The 24059-nt window shown below is 46.4% G+C and overlaps 1 protein-coding gene across 3 annotated transcripts in view; it reads right to left on the bottom strand.

The window, feature by feature from the left end:
• The window catches only part of LOC144727612 (uncharacterized), a 71192-nt gene that overhangs the window by 19150 nt on the left and 27983 nt on the right, over positions 1-24059 (bottom strand). For all 3 annotated transcript variants that reach the window (XM_078606557.1, XM_078606558.1, XM_078606559.1), the window contains exons 2-3: positions 18416-19885; positions 14295-14798 (exon numbers count right to left, since the gene is read on the bottom strand). In XM_078606557.1, the coding sequence (XP_078462683.1) occupies positions 14295-14798; positions 18416-19021 (1110 nt within the window). In that variant the 5' untranslated portion in view covers positions 19022-19885. The remainder of the gene's footprint in view (positions 1-14294; positions 14799-18415; positions 19886-24059) is intronic.

Here is a 24059-nt window from a genome sequence, read left to right as displayed (position 1 = left end):
CACCCATCGCCTCCCTCGCCACGCTCAGCCACCTTTCTATTTTCACGTTGTGTTAACAGGAAAAATATGATCACGGTGCTCAATGGGCGGTGCTGAGCTCAGCAACGAAAATTATGTAAGCGTTTGACATTAATATACAGAAACACCCTTGTGCTGGCCAGCTGAACATTTTGACTAGCCGCGATTTCAATAAAATCTATGTTTAAAAAAAAAACGATTTCAACTATATTTTCTATTTTACCAGGTAAGGCCCGCTGATCTATATAGCTACTGTTTTTCGGAGCGACCTGGCCACAAATGACAGCTCAATGAAGTGGCTTATCACGTGGAAATGTATCGCAGCCAAATACTCTAAGCGCACGTTTCTAAATGTGGAGGGAAAAACTGGAAGACCCGGAGAAAAATCCACACAACCACGGGGAGAGACACACGCAGACTCCAAATTATACAGGCGTCACAGTCGGGATTGAACTCACAACCTTCTGCATACCAGGCAAGGTAGTTAATATCTCACTGCCGTAGCACCCAAAAATACTTACATGTGCGTGTATTTCAGGTGTACTCGGCAGTACGTGTCTATATTTAATATGCGCCAAACCCTCGCCCATCGAGGGGGTTACGTTCTTGAAAATAGCCGCAATCGGCAAATCCGCGACCGGCGAATTTGAAGGCAAATGGGAAAAAACCGTGGTTTGGTTCACGGTTTCGTCATACGACAACCCACCCACTCCTTTTGTTTTACGTTACCCAGATTTCCACCACAACACATTAATCGGGAAGTGTTGTGAATGTAAAATAATGTGGGTATTCTCTCCTACAGTGTTAAATATAACTCGCACGCTAAATGTACAGAATGGTGAGAAAAAAGTTTAGTGAGACAGAAAAATCGCGATGCGGCTGAGCCTCCTCACTGGAGGCTGGGAACGCCGCGTGACCTGGGACCTGCGATGGGCAGCGTGGGAGACGAGGTGGAGACGAGAATGAGACGAGATTGAGACGTAATGGAGAAAAGATGTCGCGTGTGTTCTTCCTCAGCAGCATCATCGCGAGCAGTGCAGTTAAGAGTATCTGTACGGTCCGTCTTTACGATGCGTACAGGAATCTCGCGGTCAATCACGAATGGTTTGAACGGTGGGGGGGGCGACCGGCGAACCGTAACTTCAACACATTTGGCGCGCATGGTTAAATGTGCGACGGTTTATACCCCGCGATTGGTGAGGTTTTGGTGTACATTTATGTGTTGGAATACAGATACAAATAAAAATACTTAAACACTATGTATTACCTTCATGCATTCTATCATGCATTTATGTAACTTACGTAACATATTACAAAGTACATAGGGTGGAAACTATTCTATTATTTTAACAATATCTTTCCATTTCATGTGCATTTTAGATGGGTTTTTTTTTAAATCGGCAGACCGGTTCCGTGTAAAGTGCAGTCGGGATCGCCGGGATCCAGCCCCTCGCGGTTTTTATAGCTCCGTGTTTTTTTGTAATCTAAGTTGTTTGTTCAGTTGATGCTGCACAAAATGCACTTAGCAGTCGAGCTGGAGCTAAAGAGCGGGCGTGTTAAAATGTACAAAAGAAGGGATTTGATCTCACACGCTTCGGCTTCGCACACCCATCCACCAAATTCTGTCCCCTTCTCCCCCATCCTTTTGTTTTTTTTTAAATCCTGCAATACAAGATAATAATTCCCAGCCCTCTGTCAATCCACTGCTGGACGAAGTCATCCTCATGCCGTGTCGCTCAAGGGAGTTATTCCATCGTCCTTCACCTCATCGGTGGGTGGGCCGCTTTGGATGAATTTAGGGATGGTTCCCCTGGGACCAGTTCAGATGTCAAATCACCACTGATGCTATGATGCTAGCCGTGGGGGCCAGCAATTACATTCGAGTCACCAGGTACAGAGCACGTCGCACACGAGCCACTGCAACCGCCACGTAACTGCCATGAAGATAAACGGACGAGCGAAATGGGCATTGACACCAACATGCACACAGCAATAAACAAACAAAACGGGCCTCCACTCACCACTAAGTAGCGGTGGCATCGTGTCAAGGCGACGGTGCGCACAAAGACAAAGACCCCCCCCCCCTCCCCGTATAGCCTCAACAGACTTTTGGGGCAAGTGCAACGACCGGCCACATTTGTCTCCTCAGTGTTGATGATTACACAACTGCACGAGGTACTCATTTGAGGCCGAGTCGACCTAGACGAGGCGAAAGGCCGATACAGAAAATTGCCACCAGCGTTGGCCATTAGTGGGGATTCAAACTCAGGGTTGTCAGGTTCGTAGCACCGCACTACACACACACACGTGGAAATATGCGACCCACTCAAGACGGCTGCCCATCACGTGAACACGCATGCAACGCACACCACCACAATGATGGCCGCAGGTGCTGCTCATTCAGGGCCAGCGAGCGTAGCCCAGTGTGTAACCCACTATGTTACCAACCTATCCAAACACAATAACTAACACAAAGTATGAACAATAAAAATTGGTTTGGACTCTTTCTGGTAAGATGTTCAAACGCCAAACGGAAACCTTTTGCAAGGAATCAAGTCTGCATCAACCGCACGTACTTGCGCTGAACATGCAAAAAAACATGCTCTGATAATATGTGATGCATTGTCTTTGAAACTGATGGGTCTACACCAGAGACAAACTTATTTATGGCATGGCATTTATAGCTCACGCCGAGATAGAAATGCTCTGATGCGTGCATTGTCTTTGTGTTGTTCGCCTTTTGGCGTTCTCTGGTCTGATACTGGCGAGACTCGGCATCCTAACACCTGTTTTATTTGCCGGAAAGTGTAAAAAACATTCATATTTTTCATACTTTGATACTGGCAAAAAAGGTCCCGTAACTAACACAAAGATTTTCTGTTTGCAGCCATACAAACTGTTGGGACAAGTGCTGCTATTGAGGACCTGTCAGCGCCAGTACATTGCACAAGGAGGTAGTATGGCCAGCTGTATGCCTGGCCGCCTTTTTTTTGCTCCAAGTGCTGACATTTACAGACCACAGGATATCCTAATGCAAGGTCATGTCAACCAATAGGAGCCAACGCGACTTGCTACTGATGGTCTCCATGGCTGGGAATCAGAGCCAGGTTACCGGGTTTAGTAGTGTCGTGCACTAACCACTGCTCCACCGCTTCAAACACAAAGTTCTCCCGTACAGCCTCAACAGACTGTTGGGGCAAGTGTTGTTAGCGAGCACCCACGAAGGACGGCACGGCACACGAGGGGGTGGGTGGTCAGCACCACGCCCAGCCGCCTTTGTCTCCCTAGTGGTGATGTTTACACACCGCACCAGCTACTAATTTGGGGCCGAAGTCGACCTAGGGAAGGCCCAGGACCGGTAAAGATAATCGTCACTGGTGTTGGCCGTGAGCGGGATTCGAACCCAGGTCGCCGGGTTCATAGCGCAGCGCGCTAACTGCCACACTACCACTCTGCACACAGACGCACACACACACACGGCCAAGCACAAAGATCCCCTTATTTTGCTCGACAGACTATCACAGACCACCTCCACCTTATCAGATGTCAAAATCATGGCTTAGATAAGGTTGGGGTAAGACTCATTGCCTTACGTCTGCCGTTGCCTCAAATATAGAAGAGACAGAGAGAGAGAGAGAAATCAGTTCCAGGCATCGCTGTGCCGCAGAAGCAGCTCAGGCAGGGAACCATCTTCTACGAGGTATCAGATGCCACAGCGAATTTGCATAGGTCCATAGGGCGCGCCACTTGTCCGTTCACATAGCCTCAGATGCAGTGCATTTGCTCACACACGTGGAAAGGGAAAGGTCAAGACGTCGTTAATGGTCAAATGTAAAAGCGCTCATTCAGCGTGGTGGTGCGAAGGGAACTAAACCCGAACCTGACACCCTCGTGTCGCGGCGTCTAACGCCAGCTCCCCCACCCGCCAGCCCTCCCTGCTTCTTGGACGAACCCCCCCACCCCCTGACCCCCTGACCCCCGACCCCCAAGTGCTCACGAGCAACACGTTGCTAATTGTGGTGGAAACCGCATTCTTAATTAGTTACTGCAGTTTTTTCCACGTGTAATATTCAGAAAACATTATTATTCACGCGGCCCAACAGTGACACTGCGTGGGAAGGCCTTCATACGACAGTGGCTAGACGAAGGATTATACATTGTAATTATTATTGCTTTGACCAGATTACTCTCAACATGCCCCGATCCCGTCAGATATGAGAAGCTTAGCAGATTTGTACCCGGTGAATACTGAGATGGATTGGCGTATCACCAGCATTGGATTCTTGAATCCAACTGTGTGGAGCTCTGAGTGTTACACCTTGTAAGATTCTGTGGGGCCCTACTGGGTATAGGTCATTTATAAACCCCATGACGTTCATGGGCAATCGGCCTTCCCTTACATGGCACCCGCACTGTGGAACTCTCTGACCAAGGCTGCCAGGAGTCTGGTTCGGCTGGGATCTTAAAGTCCTTCCGCCTGAATAAATTTCTATTTTTTCAGAAGACATTTCTTATTTAACTTGGAGTCGCTCCTTACCCCACCCTCTCCCGCTTGTCACATGGAAGGCGCTATCTACATAAGCTGTAATTATTATTTTGGCTGGAATCACCATCAGAGCCCTTATCTGATAGTGCCACCTGGTGGTGCTGTTTGCAACACAATGTGCAGGACTAAAGACGGCACTGAATGCTGAAAGAGCTGCAATGTCATGTATGGCATGATAAAAGTTATTCTTGGTTCTTCCGGTAAAGTCACGTAGAAGGGAAATAACAAAATATTAAAAATAAAATAAAATTCTCACGACGTTTCGATTGCAACACAAGCAATCATCATCAGGTGTGAAAACCACAGCAAGAAAGCTTTAAATCGAAATGATATAAGTTGCTATGTTTGATTCTTTACACATGGTCGATTATCAAAAGTATAATATATTAGTTACTTTAATATGTGCAACAACTTTCATATTTGAAAATTATTTCATTTGACTTCGATAATTAAGGACATTAATTCAGTTACTCAATACACTGTCAATAATTGAGGATATGAATTAATTGTTTTAAATATGTTGTAATCTTTTTTTATGTATATAGACAATCAAACATCGCGACACATATCATCATGCCATACAAATTGTTTATGGTTCACATACAAATGGTGTAATAAATTAATAACCTTTCATTAAAACACATATTTTCCCCAATCGAACAAAGACGGTCACTGTATCGCGAGCTTTCAGATGCGCTTCTGCGGCCGTCTGGAACAATCTTCCTTCCGATATTAGCAATCCACTGGAGCTGTGCACTTTAAAATCATCCAGATTGAAAATCGATTTCTTTATAACTGCTTTTTGTGTTTAGCTTGTTGTCCTTCCCCCGCACCTCCGATTAGCACAGTTGGCTAAGCACGGTGCGAAAGAAGTTCAACATACATACATTACAATTGTCCTACTTGGACAGTTGTAACAATGCTGCTTTGTTGAGTTATTAAAAATTCATATTCTATCCCTCCGGGGGAACTCCCTAAAAAATAGAGCTTGCAAGCTCAATGGGCAATCCCCTGTGATATCAATTTTTTTTTAATCTAAAGTCATAATCATAGTAATAATGTACATTCAGAACTTTTACAGGGCGGCGAATACCCTGCGTGTGAGAGAATGGCCTGCAGAAGGCATCATAGATCTGCTTCTGAGATTACTTCAAGAGATGGGGTTTTTCACATCCACACAATCCTAATCTTGCATATGATGGCAATATGTTCGGTAGCTAAATGCCAATGTCGAGGTCTGCTCGCCACTGGAGGACTTCAGGACATAGTCCCCCCCCCCCCCTTGCAAAGTTTCAAATTTTATTTATTAGGTATAGCCCTGTGAGCCATTCGGCTCTTGAATCGGGTGCAACCGCAACAAACAAAAAACATGAACAAGAAAACATCTTAAAGTGACTATGTGCAAACAGAAAATCCAAGATAAGACGGCAAAATATTGCAGAAAAAATCACCGTACACCAACCCTGTGCAAATATCCCAGTGGGATGCAAGTCAAACAACAACAACAACAACCACAAGACAACTTAGATTAAGGCCATCAGTCTCCATGCTCTGCAATAGAGATTAGAGAGTTTGTCGTATGCCAGTCAACCTGATTTTTTTTATTCTTCTCAGAGCTGGAATTTAGGTAGGCATAGACAAGCCCATTGAAGATGTTTCACCTACCAAGTACTGGCTCGTGGCGGTTTTGATTCGCGTAGAAGCTGGCCAAGCGTTCACAAAGCGCTCTAAAGAAGCAGCAGAAGCTTGTTCCGTTTCCTCGCTGCATAATTGATACGAGTGACAAAAAGGAAACGTCTTCTTGGTTCTTTCGGTAAAGTCACGTAGAATGGAAATAATAAAATAATACAAATAAAACATTATAAAAGAATATAATAATATATATTTAAAAAATAATTTTTATTTCATTATTTCCCTTCTACGTGACTTTACCGAAAGAACCAAGAAGATGAATCCCTGCAGTCACGAAAGAAGCTTTAAATCGAAAAAGGAAACGGACAAAAATATCATAAAATCTGGTTAAAGCCCTCGCGCGCGCGCAGTGGGAAAACACTGACCTCCGCAAGCGGCACTCGGAAATGAAAAAGAATCACGAGACCTTCACCGAAATTAACCTTCGCAGCAAGCGGGGGGGGGGGGGTTGTCATGCGAGCACGACACATCCGGGGGCCCGTTTCATTTTTTATTTCCGATCACGGGGCACACATCTGCTCGCTGCGCCAAGTGCACTCTCACTCCTTGGTGGTGGTGGTGGGTGGGGGGGGGCGGTCGGAAAACATTCGCAAAAGAAAAGAGATGTTGAGGAATGCGGTGGACGTTTCCGAGAAGCGGGACCCCACGAGACCCCACGGATTTCCTCCCCTGGTCACGCTCCCCGAGCAGCATCCGAGAGCACTTGCTGCCTCAGCGCGCCGAGGACATGAGGCGGTGGTGCTGCCAGCCCACGAGGGGAGAGGGGGGCATGTGACACACAGGCCTGACAGTTGGTCTGCACCTGGAATCCAGAGATTTGCTGACCAGATTGGTAGCTCATGCACAGGTCATGTGCTTGAAGTCACGGTGCTGCTTTTGACCTATTCACGTGAACGATTGAGTGCTGTTGCCTCAAATCTGTACGGGGTTTCTCTGTGCACTCTGTGTTACATTCCAAGTTTAGGACCTTCCTTGAAAGTGTCTGTAAACTCGTTGATGTTTTCTCAGGTAAACGAATTGTAAATGTATCTTGTTGTTTCTAGATTTGAAGCTTTCGTGACTGCAAGGATTCATATTCTTGGGTTTTTTCGGTAAAGTCACGTAGGTAAAAATTAAAATTAATAAAATAACAATAACATTTTTATTTTATCTCTTGTTGCTGGCGTTAATTTCGCATTAACAGTATTATTCATCGCCGTGACTGCTTTAAATACTGTTACAGAGCACGTATTGCAATACGTTACATGGGTGACAGTAACCCTCAGCTCACAGTGGTCATGCCGTACTGGATGGTGCCAGCTCTGTCTGTACTAAGTGTACAGCGATAACACCGTGTAACCATCGAACGTCGGGCCAGCCCAAGCTTGCTGACATACAAGGTAAAATCAATGTCACGCGTAGGGGGCAAGATAATGTTCGGCGCAGGAATAACATTTACCCTTCACTAAGCAACTACTGTGCTTTAGTAATAATAATTTACAGGCCCTTTATCAGTCCACTGCTCTGTGAATGCCCTTCCCACTCTGTGTGTCGGTCCATCAGGTCCTGTTCGACCGTACTTCATCACTCTGGTGGGTCAGTTGTGGGGTAGGGTGATGGGTGAAGGGGTGAGACTTAGGATCCACCTTCCAATCCCGACCGCCAGTCGATGGAGTCTTAAACTTGCCAATCCTACCGATTTAAGTCGTAGGCTGCCAAATGTGGCCACTCTTCTGCCAGAATTTCGGAGCGCTATCTTGCATCACGGACACGTGTTTTAAAAGCGGTACGACGAAGCTTGAAAATCGATACGCGTGTAAAAGTGTTTAAAGTCGGCGGCGTTCCGCGTGAATCAACCAGTGTGACGCAACGCCATCTCGCCCGATTTGACTCGGGGGCCGATAGTGGTGGATCCTAGGTGACTCCTCTTATCCGCACAGATGCTCTGATGAGAGGAATAATAATTAGCAGGTGGATGACAGGATTTTGGATCAGTGATTCCAGTCAAGCGATTCGACTTAATTGACGATTCGGAGTTTTCCTGTCCGGTTTGCGAGCGCCTCTCCACTGCAAGAGATTTACAACTCCGCTAGAAGGCATTGACAGCGATGGAATAAACTTAAAAATACACAGCACAGCATCATTATAGGGGGGTTTTTGGAGCAGGATTCTACTTTAATTCCATTGCCACTTGTTTGTTCGCTCGGCTATTTTTCCCTCGAAAACAAAGTTTATTACACAACTTTCTGTCTCTGCCTTCCAGTGGAGTTGGAACTCTCTTGCAGTAGAGGCCCTCACAATCGGAGAGGGAAACTCCACGTGTCTGATAACTGTATATATAGGGTGGAAACGATTCTATTAAATAAGCAAAATACCAAAAAACTACGACGTTTCGATCGCAACACAAGCAATCGTCTTTGAACCTATCTACGTGACTTTACTGAAAAACCCAAGAATATGAATTCCTGCAGTCACGAAAGCTTTAAGTCAAGATTTAAGGTCAATAGCCCCTACGATGACACGGCATGGGTAGACTTTCATCCAGCAGTGGAGTGGCGCAGAGGAGTAAATATGTACAGTTACATGACAGCAGCGGGACCACGAGGCACCGTGGGATATTCCCACGGTGCCCTCTCTTCATTTGGAAGGGCACAACCACAATGCAGGTTTTTTTTTGTGTTTACCAAATTATCGTGTGTGTGTGTGATGGATATCAACCTGATTCTCAGCCACTCGAATGAAGTGTGACAATTTTTTCTGCCACTTTAAAACGCCACGGCACTTACGCAAACGTGACGTGTACCACTGGTGAACCTAAATGTATCACGAGAGTACTTCTCCGGCAGTGATAACAACAACAACAGCAAAAAACCGAGCACCAACACCGGAGCGATGCTCCCGATACCGGTGACCAACGCCGACGCGGAGTCACTTCCCACAAGGTGGCCCCCTCGAGCTGCGTGCCACGAGATGGGGGGGGGGTTCAAGACGCACCGCATCTGTTTACGATGAAACCCGGCACGCACACGCACACCGTGATGACATTACGACCTTATGACGAACATCGCAAGAGCCTCGATTGATCCACGCTGGACGGGCGTGCGTCACCTCGCTCGGGGGTTCGACACCCTCTACGTTCCTCGCGCTCAACCGAAATTCCCCGTCTCGCATTAGTTAATATCACCTCCGATTTAAAGCTTTCGTGACTGCAAGGATTCATCTTCTTGGATCTTTCGCTCTTCCCCCTCCAACCCAGCTTAAATATACGCTGCCAAGCCTGGTGGTGTTTCATTCAGACGCTGTCTTTCCGACAGACCTGTTCTTCACCTGAGGACGGCTGCTTGCGTTGTGGCCGAAACGTCGTGAGAATTATTTTATTATATTTTATTTGTATTATTTTATTATTTCCCTTCTACGTGACTTTACCGAAAGAACCAAGAAGAAAAATATCACCTCGTTATTGATATGCACACGCTTGGTTAGAAAGAAAAACAACGGCAACATAGGATTGTGGTTGTTTGGTGTTGTTGTGAGGATTTGAGTTTGGGAAGTCATTGACATGCACAACAGACACGGAGCGGTCACACACACGCACACACTCCTGCGTGTACTGCTCAAACCAAATCACCACGTGCGCAAACTGCCTGGCAAAGCTGGCCCTGTTGGCGCCATTTGATGTTTGAGCTGAACACTTGCTTAGGGCAATCCCTCTTTTAAAGCCAGCGGCTGAGCTGCCAGATTTTGTGGACAGCAGAGTTCACTTAGAGGCAGATTGTTAAAGTCTGGCCGTTGGTATGTCCCAGCGGAATAGCTACGGGGGCTCCGAGGGGTTCCTTGGGCCGACAACGAGCCATTGTGTGGTGGCTAGAAGGTGAAGCCACGTCTGTAAATTATGTATTGTACACAGGAAGGGCTATAAGACAAACAAACAAAAACAGCCACGATCATGAGCACTCCCAACGCTCTTCATGCTGCTGCTGCTAAATTTGCAAAGCATGCGAGTGGCCAAATTTAGGTTCAATTTGCAAGCTGACACAGAATGAGTCCCGGTGATTTACAACCGTGCGTGCATGCGTGTGGGCCAGTTCAGGAGACAAACTTGTTTAAATATAACTTTGCTTTGTGTGCGCGTGTGCGAGAGAGAAGCGGCGACGACGCTTCGAAAGCGCGGCACAAAAATAAAATTAACCTCTAAAAATGTTTTACAAACGCGACTATTCTATGCGGTTATTCGGCAAACACTGCGCCAGTTGGCAATCGTCTCGCTCGCTTTGGCAAGTTTAGCGAAGAACCCCGATAAGACTCTTGCCGAGCCGCTATCAGAAAACAATCTGCACTTGCGTTTTACGTGCCACGATAGAACATTTACAAATTGGTCAATCCGATCTTCCCAGTGTCTTATCTTGCCACCTGGGATACGGTGCTGCAACGCTGGTCCCAGGTGGATTCAATGAGGGGGGTTCCATGGCTTTTAAGTGATATTGTTGTGTTCGTTTGGCGACACGAGAGGGGTAAGAATGTTTATGATACGCAGGGGCCGATATCGTGACGGGAAGACTTCATTTTCAGATATCCTGTTATTGTTTCACGCAGAAAACTCAATTATGAAAGAGTTTCCACTCTGACTGTTTGTTGTTGTGTGGCCCGTTTTTATACCGCACCATTTACGAGCTCACCGCAGCCGCAATTGTAGGGGTAGAATATATGGGTTTGATCTACGATGAACCCCAATGGAGTTGCCCAGTGTATGGATATTCAGTGAAACAGGCAGGGCATTACCCTTTAAGAGTTGTTTTGATGTCTAATGGAGCTGACCAGAGCTTGGACAGAAACAAAGGAAAATAACGACGCTCTTTTCAAACTTATTACACGACGGCTGCTTGCGTTGTTGCCGAAACGTCGTGAGAATTATTGTATTATGTTTTATTTTTATTATTTTATTATTCCCCTTCTACGTGACTTTACCAAAAGAACCAAGAAGATGAATCCCTGCAGTCACGAAAGCTTTAAATCGAAACGACTTATCTGTTTATTTATCGAACCATTTTGTTCAATTTGTGATTCCCCATGCAAGGGCATGCAGCACCTCTCATTGTCACGATCACCTGCCATTGTGTATCTACCACTAAATGATCACCTCCCATTGCCGTCCCTCGCAAACCTGTGATGTTTCCCAATCCATCTCGCTGTCAAGTGCGAGCCGGCCTCATTGCTCCGTTTATGTCGTGGTCATCCGACGATGGGAAAAAGTTCGTTCCATCTTTCGCCTGTCATTCTGTAACCGGTTTCATCCATCAGCCGCCATTCCATCCCTTCCAGGAACGCGTCCTTCCCAAGCCCACTTACTTCTAGATTTGAAGCTTTCGTGACTGCTAGTATTCATATTCTTAGGTTTTTTTCGGTAAAGTCACGTAGGTAAAAAAATTAAAATTAATAAAAGTAAAATAAAATTAAAATCACGACGTTTCGGAGGCAACACAAGTAAACACATTTACTTGATACAACATTAAACTTAAAATTAATAAAAGTAAAATAAAAATAATATATATACAAGGACTGTTTTCTTGGAATCTCTCTCACTTGATACAGCTATCGTGCTGTGACGGTTCCACCTGAAGACGGAAGCTTGTGTTGCCTCCGAAACGTCGTGATTTTTATTTAATTTTTTATTTTACTTTTATTAATTTTAATTTTTTACCTACGTGACTTTACCGAAAAAACCTAAGAATAAGCCCACTTACGTTTCCTTAACAGTCAACGCGGCGATGTCTCAGAATTGACTTTTGTTCCCCGAGCCATGCGTCGCTTTTTCAGTCTCTAAAGTGTCATTCCAAATCGTGCATCTCCCCGTGCCCTCTCGGTGCTCTTTTCATCTCTTGTTCGATTTTCCTTTGTCGGTCTTCACGTTTCGGTTCAATGTCATCGCGGGAAATACGCGATTACTAAACCTGTCATTCTTCTGGCACAATGTGTATGTTGCTTTTCATGACCATTTACAGCTTTTCGAAAGCATTCAATGCCTATCTTGGAACCTCATTTGCCAGTAAAAATATGATTATTGGTTTTTTACCCTTCTATCTGGCAACAAAACTGACACCTTTTTTACAAGGAGTCATGTTTGCATAGACCACAATACCTGCAGTCATAATGCAAACAAAAACATAACTCTGATAATGTATGCACTGTCCTTGAAGTTGATTGGTCCACACACGAGACAGCTTTCCTTAGAGCCTAGTCTCACATGGGTTGGACCAGATGACTCCAAAAGGCGCACAACTCAAAGACAATGCACCATCAGAGTATGAGAGCTCGGGGTTGCCAGATAGAAGGGTAAAACAACAATTATCAATGCCTATCTTGTTTGATTATTTAAAAAAATTGTTTTTTATCCTAATACAAATTGTACCCCTCACTAATTATTTCTACAAACGTGTTTACAAGCTTGTTGGTACGTGACTTTTGTTTTTGCAATTTATTTTTATCTTAAGACAAACTTTCCAGCCTTCCGAGTGAAGCTTTTAAATCGTTTCCAGGAAATTCATTTTCATCGACCGTTGTAATGACGAGGTCATTGCAAAGGCAAGAGATGGCTGAGAGATATCTTCACATCCGATTCCTATTTTGATTTGCATTTTGCACACATTGTTCATGCAATCTGCATTATCGCCGTGTAATGCTGCACGTAAAAGGACAGCCTCTTACCAATGCATTTCTGGACGAGGGCCTCCTCATCAGTACCAGGTTAAGCTAGTGCGGGGCCTGTAGCATATGTTATAAAAGGGCCCTAAATAAAAAAAAACACAAATATTTTACTTGCATAGTAAAGTAATTGTATATATTTTTTGCTATACAGCCAGATAATACGACTAATCGCTAACCTTCAACACCAAGTCGTTCATAAAAGTTGAAGGCAGTATAGTACTATAGTAATAGAGCAAGTGCAGAATCAGTGAACCGGAATTGATAGCTTGAAAGCATTTAGCGCGTGGCCCTTGAAAGTGCGGGGCCCGTAGCATATGTAGCTACTTTTGCTACTAGGATAATCCAGACTGCTCCTCATACATTTCGATTCGTAGATATTTGTGGCCCAATACAAATGAAACCACGTACGAATGACGATCGGCCTTTTAGTCTCTGTCGGTCGAAGGCCCGCCCCCCCCCCCCCCCCCCATTTTGTTTGCATCACCATACTTTATTCAATGCAGCCGTGACGAATCTCATACTTTCAATGTGCCCTGATTTAATCGCTCCATCTCAGCGCCAGTGCCAGCACGGCGCAGGAGTTTCATCTATTCGGATCTCATTTAGGATACACAGCGATTCGGTTCATTCTGTGACTTTTGTAAAAACTTCCAATCACCAAAATAAAAGAAATCTATTTTGGTGACCTATGACATCAATATGGAAATATGGCTATATACGTTAACAACACGATACAACACCTTTGTGAATTCCTACCCTGTAGTCACCGGTGCATGTCCGCTGACTTCAAGCATTGTTGAAGGACACATCCTTGACTACAGACAATGTAATAACGCACACTCACCTCACGTCCATTGAATTTTCAAGGCGCGCCAGGAACAACCAAGTACAACACTCGTTGTGTACAATACTTGGGCGATAACTTGGGGACTGGCCTTCATCCAGCAGTGATCATGGCTGATGATGCTGATGATGACTTTGACCGTGAAACAATGATGGATGGTAGATGGTCACAAAGGATGGCATGGTAAGCAAGTGCCCCCAAAGATCAATAAATAGAGGATAAACTAGAACATTGGACAACATTTTATGCTGGACAGACCTGGAACTCTTAGCAATGTAGGAACGTAGCTTGAGATAAAACCGAGTGGAAACGCTCACGTGCAGACTGACAACTGATTTCTTTAGAACTGCTTTTTGAGTTTCGTTTGTTGTCCTTCCCCAGCACCTTCAATTAGCACTGTTGGCTACGTACGGCGTGAAAGAAGTTCAACACACATACAAGAAGAAGAAGAAAACATTTGGAAAAATCTCGCAGAGTCAGCAACGCTGGTGGGCCTCACCCTGTCACACTCACCATTTCGAGGGCAGCTGACAGACGCCGCACAGGAAGAGCCCCGGTGGCGGATCCCACGTCGCGGCAGAGAAGAGTCGCCAGGTGATCGCCCGGCATGCCGTCCCGTGGCGCTGCCTCCTTCTCCGCGCCAAAGCTGGGCCTCCGGGCCAACCCCGGCACCTGCCCCCACTTGCTCATGAAGCCATCTGCTCGCTCTCGCTCCAGCTCCAACTCCATCTCCGCCTGGAGCTGCCTCTCCAGCTCCCTGCCTCTCTCCAGCTCCACGTCCGCGCCTCTGCCCGCCTCCCTGTCGGCGGGGGAGTCGACGTCGCGCGCCGTGGGGTCCGGCACGCCGGCTTGATGCAGGCAGGCCCTCAGCATCTCCAGGTTCTCCCGCAGGGTCTGGTTATCGCCGACGGCGCGGTCCTTCTCCATCTGGATCTGGTGGAGCTCCCTCTCCAGGCCGTCGAGACGCTGCTTCAGTTGACGGTTCTCGTCCCGCGATTCGTTTCTCTCCGTGCGCGCCTGCGGTTGTGGAGGGAAACGCAAGTGGAGGTCTGGCCATGTGGCTCGAGGTGGAGGGGTGTGGAGGGGTATGGGGGGGTAGTGCTCACGTGAGGGCACCGAGCCAAGCGCTACAGAGATAGTTGGTTCGAATTCCATGTTTTGGCAAAGCTGTGATTGAACTGGGTCGTCACGTCGTAGTGAGTTCACGGTTGCAGCATTGGCACCAATGACCCCACAACAAAAACAAAAGGTGCCATTTGAATATTCTCTGGGTCTTTCGGTAAAGTCACGTAGATAAGTTCAAAGAAAATAACAACAAAAATAACAAAAAACTGCGACATTTCCATTACAACACAAGCGATCGTCATCAGGAGAAAAAAAGACGATGACAATCGCTTGTGTTGTGATCGGAACGTCGTCGTTTTTTGCTATTTTTGTTGTTATTTTCTTTGAACCTATCTACGTGACTTTACCGAAAGACCCAAAGAATATGAATTCCTGCAGTCACGAACGCTTTAAGTCAAGATAAAAGGTCCCATTGTATGAAATTGTGGTTGTTCATTTTCATTTGGCTCTTTCTAGCTCTGAAGGTTGAAACGTTTTTGACATTCAACGAAGACTCGAGGCAGGGGGAATTCGGAATGCTATCTTCACGGGCGATTCTCTGCGGTCCGCAAGGCCGTCGTGCAGGTATGACGTTGTCTCACAAAACACCGTCCCAGTAAAGGTTCAACATTCGGCCAACTTTGACCATGTGCTTCAAAACCCCTGGACAACGTTCCACGTTTGTTGGGATACTGTTTACTGCACGGTGGTCTGTGAATAACAATTTGAGGGCTGACAGTGTTTCCCAGGCCCAGAGGGGATGGGAACCACTGCTCAAACACCCAGGCGGCGTGCCGCTCTCTGTGGGAAATCTGGAAGAAAGTTCTCGCGTCTGCAGACATGGCAACGATTAGAACTGGAATGTCATTGGAGAAAGTAGCAACAGCAAACAAAAACCTTACAAGCTCACCAATTTGAATTCATATAGTCAACAACCGCCATTCGCCACTAAGTGGCGGTGGTGTTACCACGGCGCTTGTGCCAGGCTAGGTGCACGTTTGAGGTCATGTGAAGTGTCGAAGGCTCGCTGGCAGGAGGACACGGGACAGACCCAGTTGCCGTGAGTCAGCATGCACACGCACGCAGATTCCTAAATCACTTCATAGACTTCACATCCAAGTGGTGGAACCGAACACGTTGTTTAGACTGACACCATCACAGACCGTGCACACGTGTGAATTAAAAAACATCAAACCCTGCGGCTACTGTCATTATTAAATTAGCGTCTAGTCAGTTCGCGCTTCTTTTGGAGAAGGCGATTTTCTGTAATTAAAATGTGGCTCGTGATCAAGACGCAGCAATTACATGAAGAGGCTGTCTCCAGGGTGTGGGTTTACATTTTTGCTCGGGGTAATTGTCAGCTGTAAACACACTCGGCAAATTTTGTGAACAGTGAAGCATCACAAAACGTGCAATTTGCATTTACACTTCAACTGCAACACGGAGCTAGATAATGGTGAACTAATTTTTGTTGATGGGTTTCTTCCTGTAATTCACATCATTTACATCCAAAAAACTATTCGCAACTTAAGGGAAATACTTTTACAATTAAATGCTCTTACTTTTCACTCACACACAGCGGTCCTTAATTATTTTTTCTGTCTCCACCTAAATAGTAAATTGATTAAATCAATCCTATTCTGTCCCATCTGTTCTGTCTCATCTGTATTGTCTGATTGTCCGTCTCATCTGCTCTGTCTGGCCTGTCCAGTCTGTATCTAAATATATGCACTCGCATATATTTAGATATTTGTCCCATGCATCGTAAGTGATTGATTTATTAACACACTGTTTGACGCACGTAATGTAACTGCGGTGAATTGTTACAAGCTAATAACTACTATCCCTCCGTGTCCGGGAACATGAGGATTGCCTGACGAGTCCCGCATCATCTGGTGGGAAGTCAACAGTGGCAGCGCTACGAAGAGATAAAGGTACCATGGTGGCAAGATGTTAACTACCTTGCCTGGTATACAGGAGGTCGTGGGTTCGATCCCGACCCTGACGCATATATATCTGGTGTTTGCATGTTCCCCCCTTAGTCGTGTGGGTATTTCTCCGGGTCCTCCGGTTTTTCCCTCCACATTTAGAAACAAGCGTTTAGAGTATTTGGCTGATATAAATTTCCACATGACAAGCCACTTAATTGGGCTATTCTCTGTGGCCAGGTCGCTTTTGAAAAGATAACTATTTCGATCACTGGGCCTTACCTAGTAAAATGGAAAATATAGTTTAAATAAAATAAAATTTTGATTTAAAGCTTTCGTGACTGCAGGGATTCATCTTCTTGGTTCTTTCGGTAAAGTCACGTAGAAGGGAAATAATAAAATAATAAAAATAAAACATATTATTTTATTATTTCCCTTCTACGTGACTTTACCGAAAGAACCAAGAAGATAAAATAAAATTGTTTAGTTAGTTTTATATATGGATGCGTGTGTCTGTCCCAAACACAGAAATATGGCATTTGCATTTCTGGCTCCGTACCCAAATGTCAGTGCACAGCAGCACCACTCTGGATTACATCGATACTCTGGGTGACAGACAGAGATGGCTGTATTGCTCAGAAGTCGAGACCACTGATCTTGCACTGCCGAGACCCTGGGTTCAATGGCAAGCAGCCACCCGTTATTAAAAGTGGCTTCTCAAGTGCAGCGAGTTGATGGCCTCAGCCCGGTCGCCGATGACTGCACGAACAAAAATCCCATTAAAATAAATGTCCACATTATTTCGCAAAATCCCAGCTTTGAGAATTCAAGCAAGAATGCCGTTGGTTTGGCTGTCATGCGACGGGCTCATAGCAGAGCACGTAGGGAGGTGTAACCACGACTGTGTAAATAATAAAATGGCTATTTTAAGGATATTTCTGAATTAATGAGATAATGTCTTCTGCAGGCCGCTCCCTGGCGCACAGCCCTCTGTGACATTTCCCAATAGATTCATCATTTTTTGACATGACATCAATAGCACGCAAAAAAAAGAGTTAAAAAACGCTCAGGACCAAATAATGATCGAATGTACTTCATAATTATCCGGGTATTAATCATATTTGTTGATTAACATAGCATTGAGTCACTGTCTATAAACATCAGTGTAATGTGTGGTCTGCAGTGCAATACCTAACCCCCATCCATCCCTGTCACACACCACCTCCAGACAATCTGAGATCAACCGCAGCCAGAATAGTACTGTAGCCACGACGCCTCAAAATTCTTCTACCACCACTGCTGTCACAATCATCGTTATCCTCATCATCATCAGCTACGACCTATCCACTGCTGGATGAAGGTCTCCCCAAGCCATTGCCATCGCTCAGACTCATGGCGAGTATTTTCACCAATCCGCGTTGACCGGCGTGGTGAAGTACGGTCACATATCTCGCCCCCCCCTCCCCCAAATGGGAAGCCTTATGATTACTTGAACGTAGTGACACTGACTGTAATTCCTTAAAATTACAAATGACAGCGTACGAGGCCGCCCAGAAGCCTTGCAGCACCAACTAAAACCCCACGGACAAACACGCGACTGACCTTTCCCCACTTCTCGCGCCAGCTCGAGGCACAGTCCGACCACCAGCGCATGGTCTTCTCCATCTGCATGGCGCGCGTGCGGGCCTCCTCCAACTCCTTCTCCCGCTCCCTCTCCCTCTCCCGCTCTCGCTCCCTCTCCTTGTCGTCGGCCACCCGCTGCTGGGCCGCCACGGCCGCCACCGCCGCGGAGGTCGTGGCGCCGCTCGCCCGGCCGTGCGTGAGCCGCCGCGGCCTCTGCTCGCCGGGGCTCCTCCTCTGCCTCCGCGCCTCCTCGCCGTTGTTGTTCTCGTGCGAGAAGGCCTCGTGGCCTCGCGGCGCCGGGTCCTCCTCTTCCTCCCCGTCGTCCAGCATTTGCCGCTCGCTACCCTCACCGTAGCCAAACAGCTTCTGCGCCACCTGACTCGAAGGGCTTTTGGGCCTAGGTCCATGCACCAACTGCTGCTGCTGCAACTGCTGCTGCTGCTGCAACTGCTGCTGCTGCTGCTGCAGGCTCAGCAGACTCTGGCTCTGGTTGGAGCGCCGGGGGCTCTGGGAGCGCTCGCTCGGCCTCTGCGGGCCGACAAACTCGACGGCCGTGCCCTGCAGGTTCACGGCGAGCGGGAGCATCAGGCTCTTTTTCACGTTCTGGTTGGACTGGACGCCGTGGCCCTGCACGAACGCCTGCGAGCCCTGGCAAGAGGCGACCGCGGGCCCGCCGAAGAGGCTCTGGTTGCCCTGCTGGATCTGCACAAGGTTCTGCACCGGCTGGCCCGAGCTGTGCGAGCGCTGGTGCCGGCCCCGAGCCCCCGGCACGCCGGGGCCAGAGTCGGGCAGCGGCTGCACCTGGCAGAGGCGCTGGCGCGACTGGCTAAAGCTGCGCGGCCTCGCGACGTCGCCGGCGAAGCACTCGTCCAGGCCCCACGGGTACCCGGCCTGCGTCTGCGGGCACGAGAAGGGCGGGTGGTGCCCTTGGATCACCGCGGCGCCTCCGCCCCCGCCGCCGCCGCCGCCGCCCCCCGCCGCCGCCTCTGCCCGGTTGCCCCGGCACGTTGAGCGCGCCTGACTGCAGCTGGTTGAGGTTGAGGAGGTTGTGGTTGAGCACGCTGGAGATGGGCGGGGGATCCTGGCCCCGGTGCAGGTCCAGCTGCCGCCCGAGGCCGCCCGACTGCTGGCCACGGCTGCGGTTGAAGGACGAGCCGTGGTTGTCGAGGTGCAGCTTCTGCAGGAGGCTGCTGAGCATGCTGCTCTTTTTGGGCGGCGCGCCGCTCTCCTTGGAGCGAGATGCGCCCGAGCGATGCATCTCGGGGATGCACGGAAGGAGCCTCAACTCCTGTCCGCAGTGGGCGTCTTGCTAGGAGGCTGGGTCGTCCTCTGGTTTTCCTCCTCCTCCTCCTCAACGGCTTTCCTTGTTTCACCGCTTTTCCCGTTTGAATTGCGCTTGTCCTCGCAAGGCGTTAATTATTTTCGGGCTCGAATGTTGGCCGACGGCACCTGCACGAGAGTGTGAAAAATACAGCTGTCATCACGTGTGCTCGCGTGCTCCTGGAAGGCCAAGAGCTGAATCATCAAAAGCATACACAGTTCTCTGACAAAAAAAACTGAATGAAATTGTGGTCGCTCAGCTTCGCTGACAAAATTCAAGTCGTCAAGATGCATTTTCGTTCAACAATGTATTACGCATTTTAAATTGGAATCAAAATGCTCCGTTGGTTATTATTGACGTACACAGTTCTAAACGTATTCACATTAGAAATGTAACCACGGTGGTACTATTTATTTAACTACACTCATACTCGGCTATAAAATACCATAGTCACGGAACAAATTACGTCTCAATCCAAGACAAAACTGACGTGAAGAAACGTGGACCCATTAGCCTCCTATCACACGTGTGTAAATTGTTGACGGAGATTAGTGAAAACTGTCCGCTCTCTCCGAACCCATTGTATACAAAACAAGACAAATTCCTTGGAGGAAAAAAAAACCCCAAAAAATTTCCACAAACAATACGAACACGAAAACACAATGAAGAACAGCACTATTCCTACAAAACAATACCACAGTTTTGGCCAAGTTATCCTTAACATTATTTTTTTATGCAGCAGCAAACCTGCTCTCTCTCCGGCTGAACCGAGGCAGCAAAGTGAGACATCCAACAAAGGCCAAGAAGTCGCAACAGACGCTAATAACTGGCACAAGCCTCATGGGCACACACACACACACGCGCGCGCGGGCACACACATGCAAACGCACGCGAAGGTGCATCCACTCGCTCACTCCCAAACCAAACACCCCTCTCCACCCACTGCCTGGGGCGTAACGGACACCACACGCCCACCCCGAGGCAGCAGTTCCCTTAAATTATTCACGAGGCCCACGCGCCGGGATCACTTCTCGCGCTCGCGCACAGAAAGGAAAGAGTCAAGCGGGCGCCATGAATATTTGAATGAACGTGCGCTCGTCACCCCCGCCACGCACACGAGAAGGAGGTTTTGGTGCTCACGGCGACGGTGGAAATGCTACACCCCCCACCCTCCCCTCCTGTCCGGGACACCTGGGACGGCTGAATTACTTTATCTAACGGCTTCTAGCTCTTCTCAAAGTGTGTATAAAATATTATACAGAAATATTTTTGCAAAACCGTGTCACATATCATGGGTTTATCGTCACCAATTAAATATTTCCTGGGGTATGAAATTCGTATATTTTTTTTTAATATAAACCAGGTAATGCGTTTATAAGCAGTGTTAGGTTGTACAAACAAACAAGATGGCACAGTCAAATGCTTTACACCTGGAAGTTACCGAATGTTTGCGGGCAAAAAGTGCGAGAAAGTGGTGAACATTTGAACGTCTCCCTTGCGTTCAGGGATGCCGCAATGCTCGGCCTTGTTGGCACGACGTCACTTAAACCAGACGGCCGCTTTCGAAAACGACCTTTCCTGGTGTGCACCGCATGGGCCACTGAATGAAGCGGATAGTTTTTCACAAGAATCCACTCCGAGTTCCGTGTTCACCCCCCCCCCCCCGACGCATGCCCCATGCACAGAAACCCAGGTTCGCATTCGAGGCGAGTCACAAACGTCTTCATTAAACCAGGTGACGACTCCCAAAGGCCGATTGTTTGTAACGTCAAGCGACACTTGTTGGATCGTGCGCGCGGTGGCCCTCGGCACAAACTCCGAGCAGAAAGCTTGGCATAAAATAACAAGCAGCTAAGTGAACATGTATTAAACATGCTACCGAATGTACGTGGTGGAAAGAAAAACAAAGTTTAATCGATACCAATGTAACTCCATAACAGGTTTTTTTGTTGTTGAGTTAGATCGCGTAAACATAAATTTGTCGTTAAACCCGTCACCACCCGACACCTGTGTAGCGTTAAATTTGCTTTCATACAACCATCAGCTAAGGGTAGTTAGGTATACTCCAGTGAGCTGAGAGTTTCAGAAAATTGGGGACATTTACGGTGCAGAGCGCTGGTTCTGTGGAACACATTCCACAAGAGGCTCCATTCACAGTGACCCTGTACCGAACTTGGCAAATTACAGAGCCTGTCACGGCCAACACGGCCGATTCTGTTACACCGCTGCAAACGACTTTTTTTTTAAGCCAACTTTGCAGCAACAATTTTGAGAAACACTTTTTAAAGAAAACTGTGTTCCAACTAGATTTCAAGTAAAAATGAGAAAAGTGAAAGTACAACAGTTGGGTAATGCTTTCTCACGGGAAAATAATCAATGTTTTCAGATTTCGTTTTTTTTTATACAGCGGACAGAAAATCCAGTGTGACCTCTGCAGTTAACGATGCACCATTGCCATTTTGTTACAGTACAGAACACGCTTGTGAGAGACGTGGAATGGCAAAGTAGTAATGTAGGTGTGCAAGAAAAGTCTCCCGTGGCCTCACTGGAAAGAAGTCTGGGAAAATGTTGCTTTGGCTGAACATACACATTGGCCTTTATCCCAAAAAACGTGATTTATTTCATGTTATTTTTTTTTAGATTTTGGAAAGAAAAAAAATTCGTGCCTGAAACGGTTTTCCAACAATAAAACCCCAAGGACTGCTGTAAAGTGACCAAATATTTTTAAAATAAATAAATATTCCGACTCGACAAACTCCACGTTGAACTCATTACACACACACAGACACGAACGCGGCACGTACGTGTCCTGTGGTCACACATCACCCACATTCTTGCCTAACTAAAACTTGATTTTATACAGTGGCCCATTCACACGACGGCTCACAGCCCAACGCTTGACACACCCCTTAATGAATACAATTGAATAAAACCCTTAACAAATAAAACCACGAATAGAGGGACCCGAATAAAAAAATCCTCCCGACTTAGTTTGTGCAGCAGCTCACAGGGGATGGTAGTTACACTCTAAAAAACTGCAATATTTCGATTTAAAGCTTTCGTGACTGCAGGGATTCATCTTCTTGGTTCTTTCGGTAAAGTCACGTGGAAGGGAAATAATAAAAATAAAACATAATAAAATAGAATTGTTTTAAAGTCACGTAGAAGGGAAATAATAAAATAATAAAACATTATTCAATTTTATTATGTTTTCTTTTTATTATTTTATTATTTCACTCCTACGTGACTTCACCGAAAGAACCAAGAAGATGAATCCCTGCAGTCATGAAAGCTTTAAATCGAAATATAGCAGTTTTGTTAGAGTGTAACTACCATCCCCTGTGAGCTGCTGCACAAACTAAGACAGGAGGATTTTTTTTATTCGGTTTCCTTTATTGTATTATGTTTAATTTTTATTATTTTATTATTTCCCTCCTTCGTGACTTTACCGAAAGAACAAAGAAGAAAAACAACCTGCTGTGTTAAATATCACAACCTGGCCCAGAACAATATTCTTAGGTTTTTTTCGGTAAAGTCACGTAGGTAAAACATCAAAATTAATGAAAATAAAATAAAAACAAAAATCACGACGTTTCGGAGGCAACACAAGTCTCCGTCATCAGGTGGGACCGTCACAGCCAGATTAGCTGCATCAAGTGAGGCAATGATTCAAGATGTAATCCCTTAAAAGCGAGTTGAGGGGGGAGGAGAGGGAAGGGGGAGCTCATCAGAATATGGTAGCCAATGATACGTTCCATTCATTACCGAAAAAACCTAAGAATATGATTCCTTGCAGTCACGAAAGCTTCAAATCTAGAATTAATGGCCCAGAACAAGTTTGATGGGGACCCAGGATTGGCATAGTTTTTTAGGGCCCCTCTCTGCCTATTTATTTTTTCCCCTTACCTGTTCCACCATCACCCATGCTCAATGACAAACACGGTTATTTCAGTTGCAAATATTTAAGTCAGATACACGAATTTTTAAACTAATAGGGTTTTCCCCCTTTTTTCTGGCAACAAAACTGACACCTTTTGCAAGGAATCATGCTTACATTAACCACACTACTTGCAGTAAAATGCAAACAAAAAACAATACTCTGATAATAATTATCAGAGAATTGTTTAATAATTATCAGAGTATTGTTTTTTGTTTGCATTTGACTGCAAGTATTGTGGTTAATGTAAGCATGATTATCAGAGTTTTTGTTTGCATTTGACTGCAAGTATTGTGGTTAATGTAAGCATGATTCCTTGCAAAAGGTGTCAGTTTTGTTGCCAGAAAAAAGGGGAAAATCCCTAT

The sequence above is a fragment of the Lampetra planeri genome, chromosome 26 (genome assembly GCF_965212315.1).
Source record: "Lampetra planeri chromosome 26, kcLamPlan1.2.h2, whole genome shotgun sequence".
NCBI lineage: Eukaryota > Metazoa > Chordata > Hyperoartia > Petromyzontiformes > Petromyzontidae > Lampetra > Lampetra planeri.
Note: the sequence above shows the minus strand (reverse complement) of the source record. Positions and strands in the feature narration are given on the sequence as shown.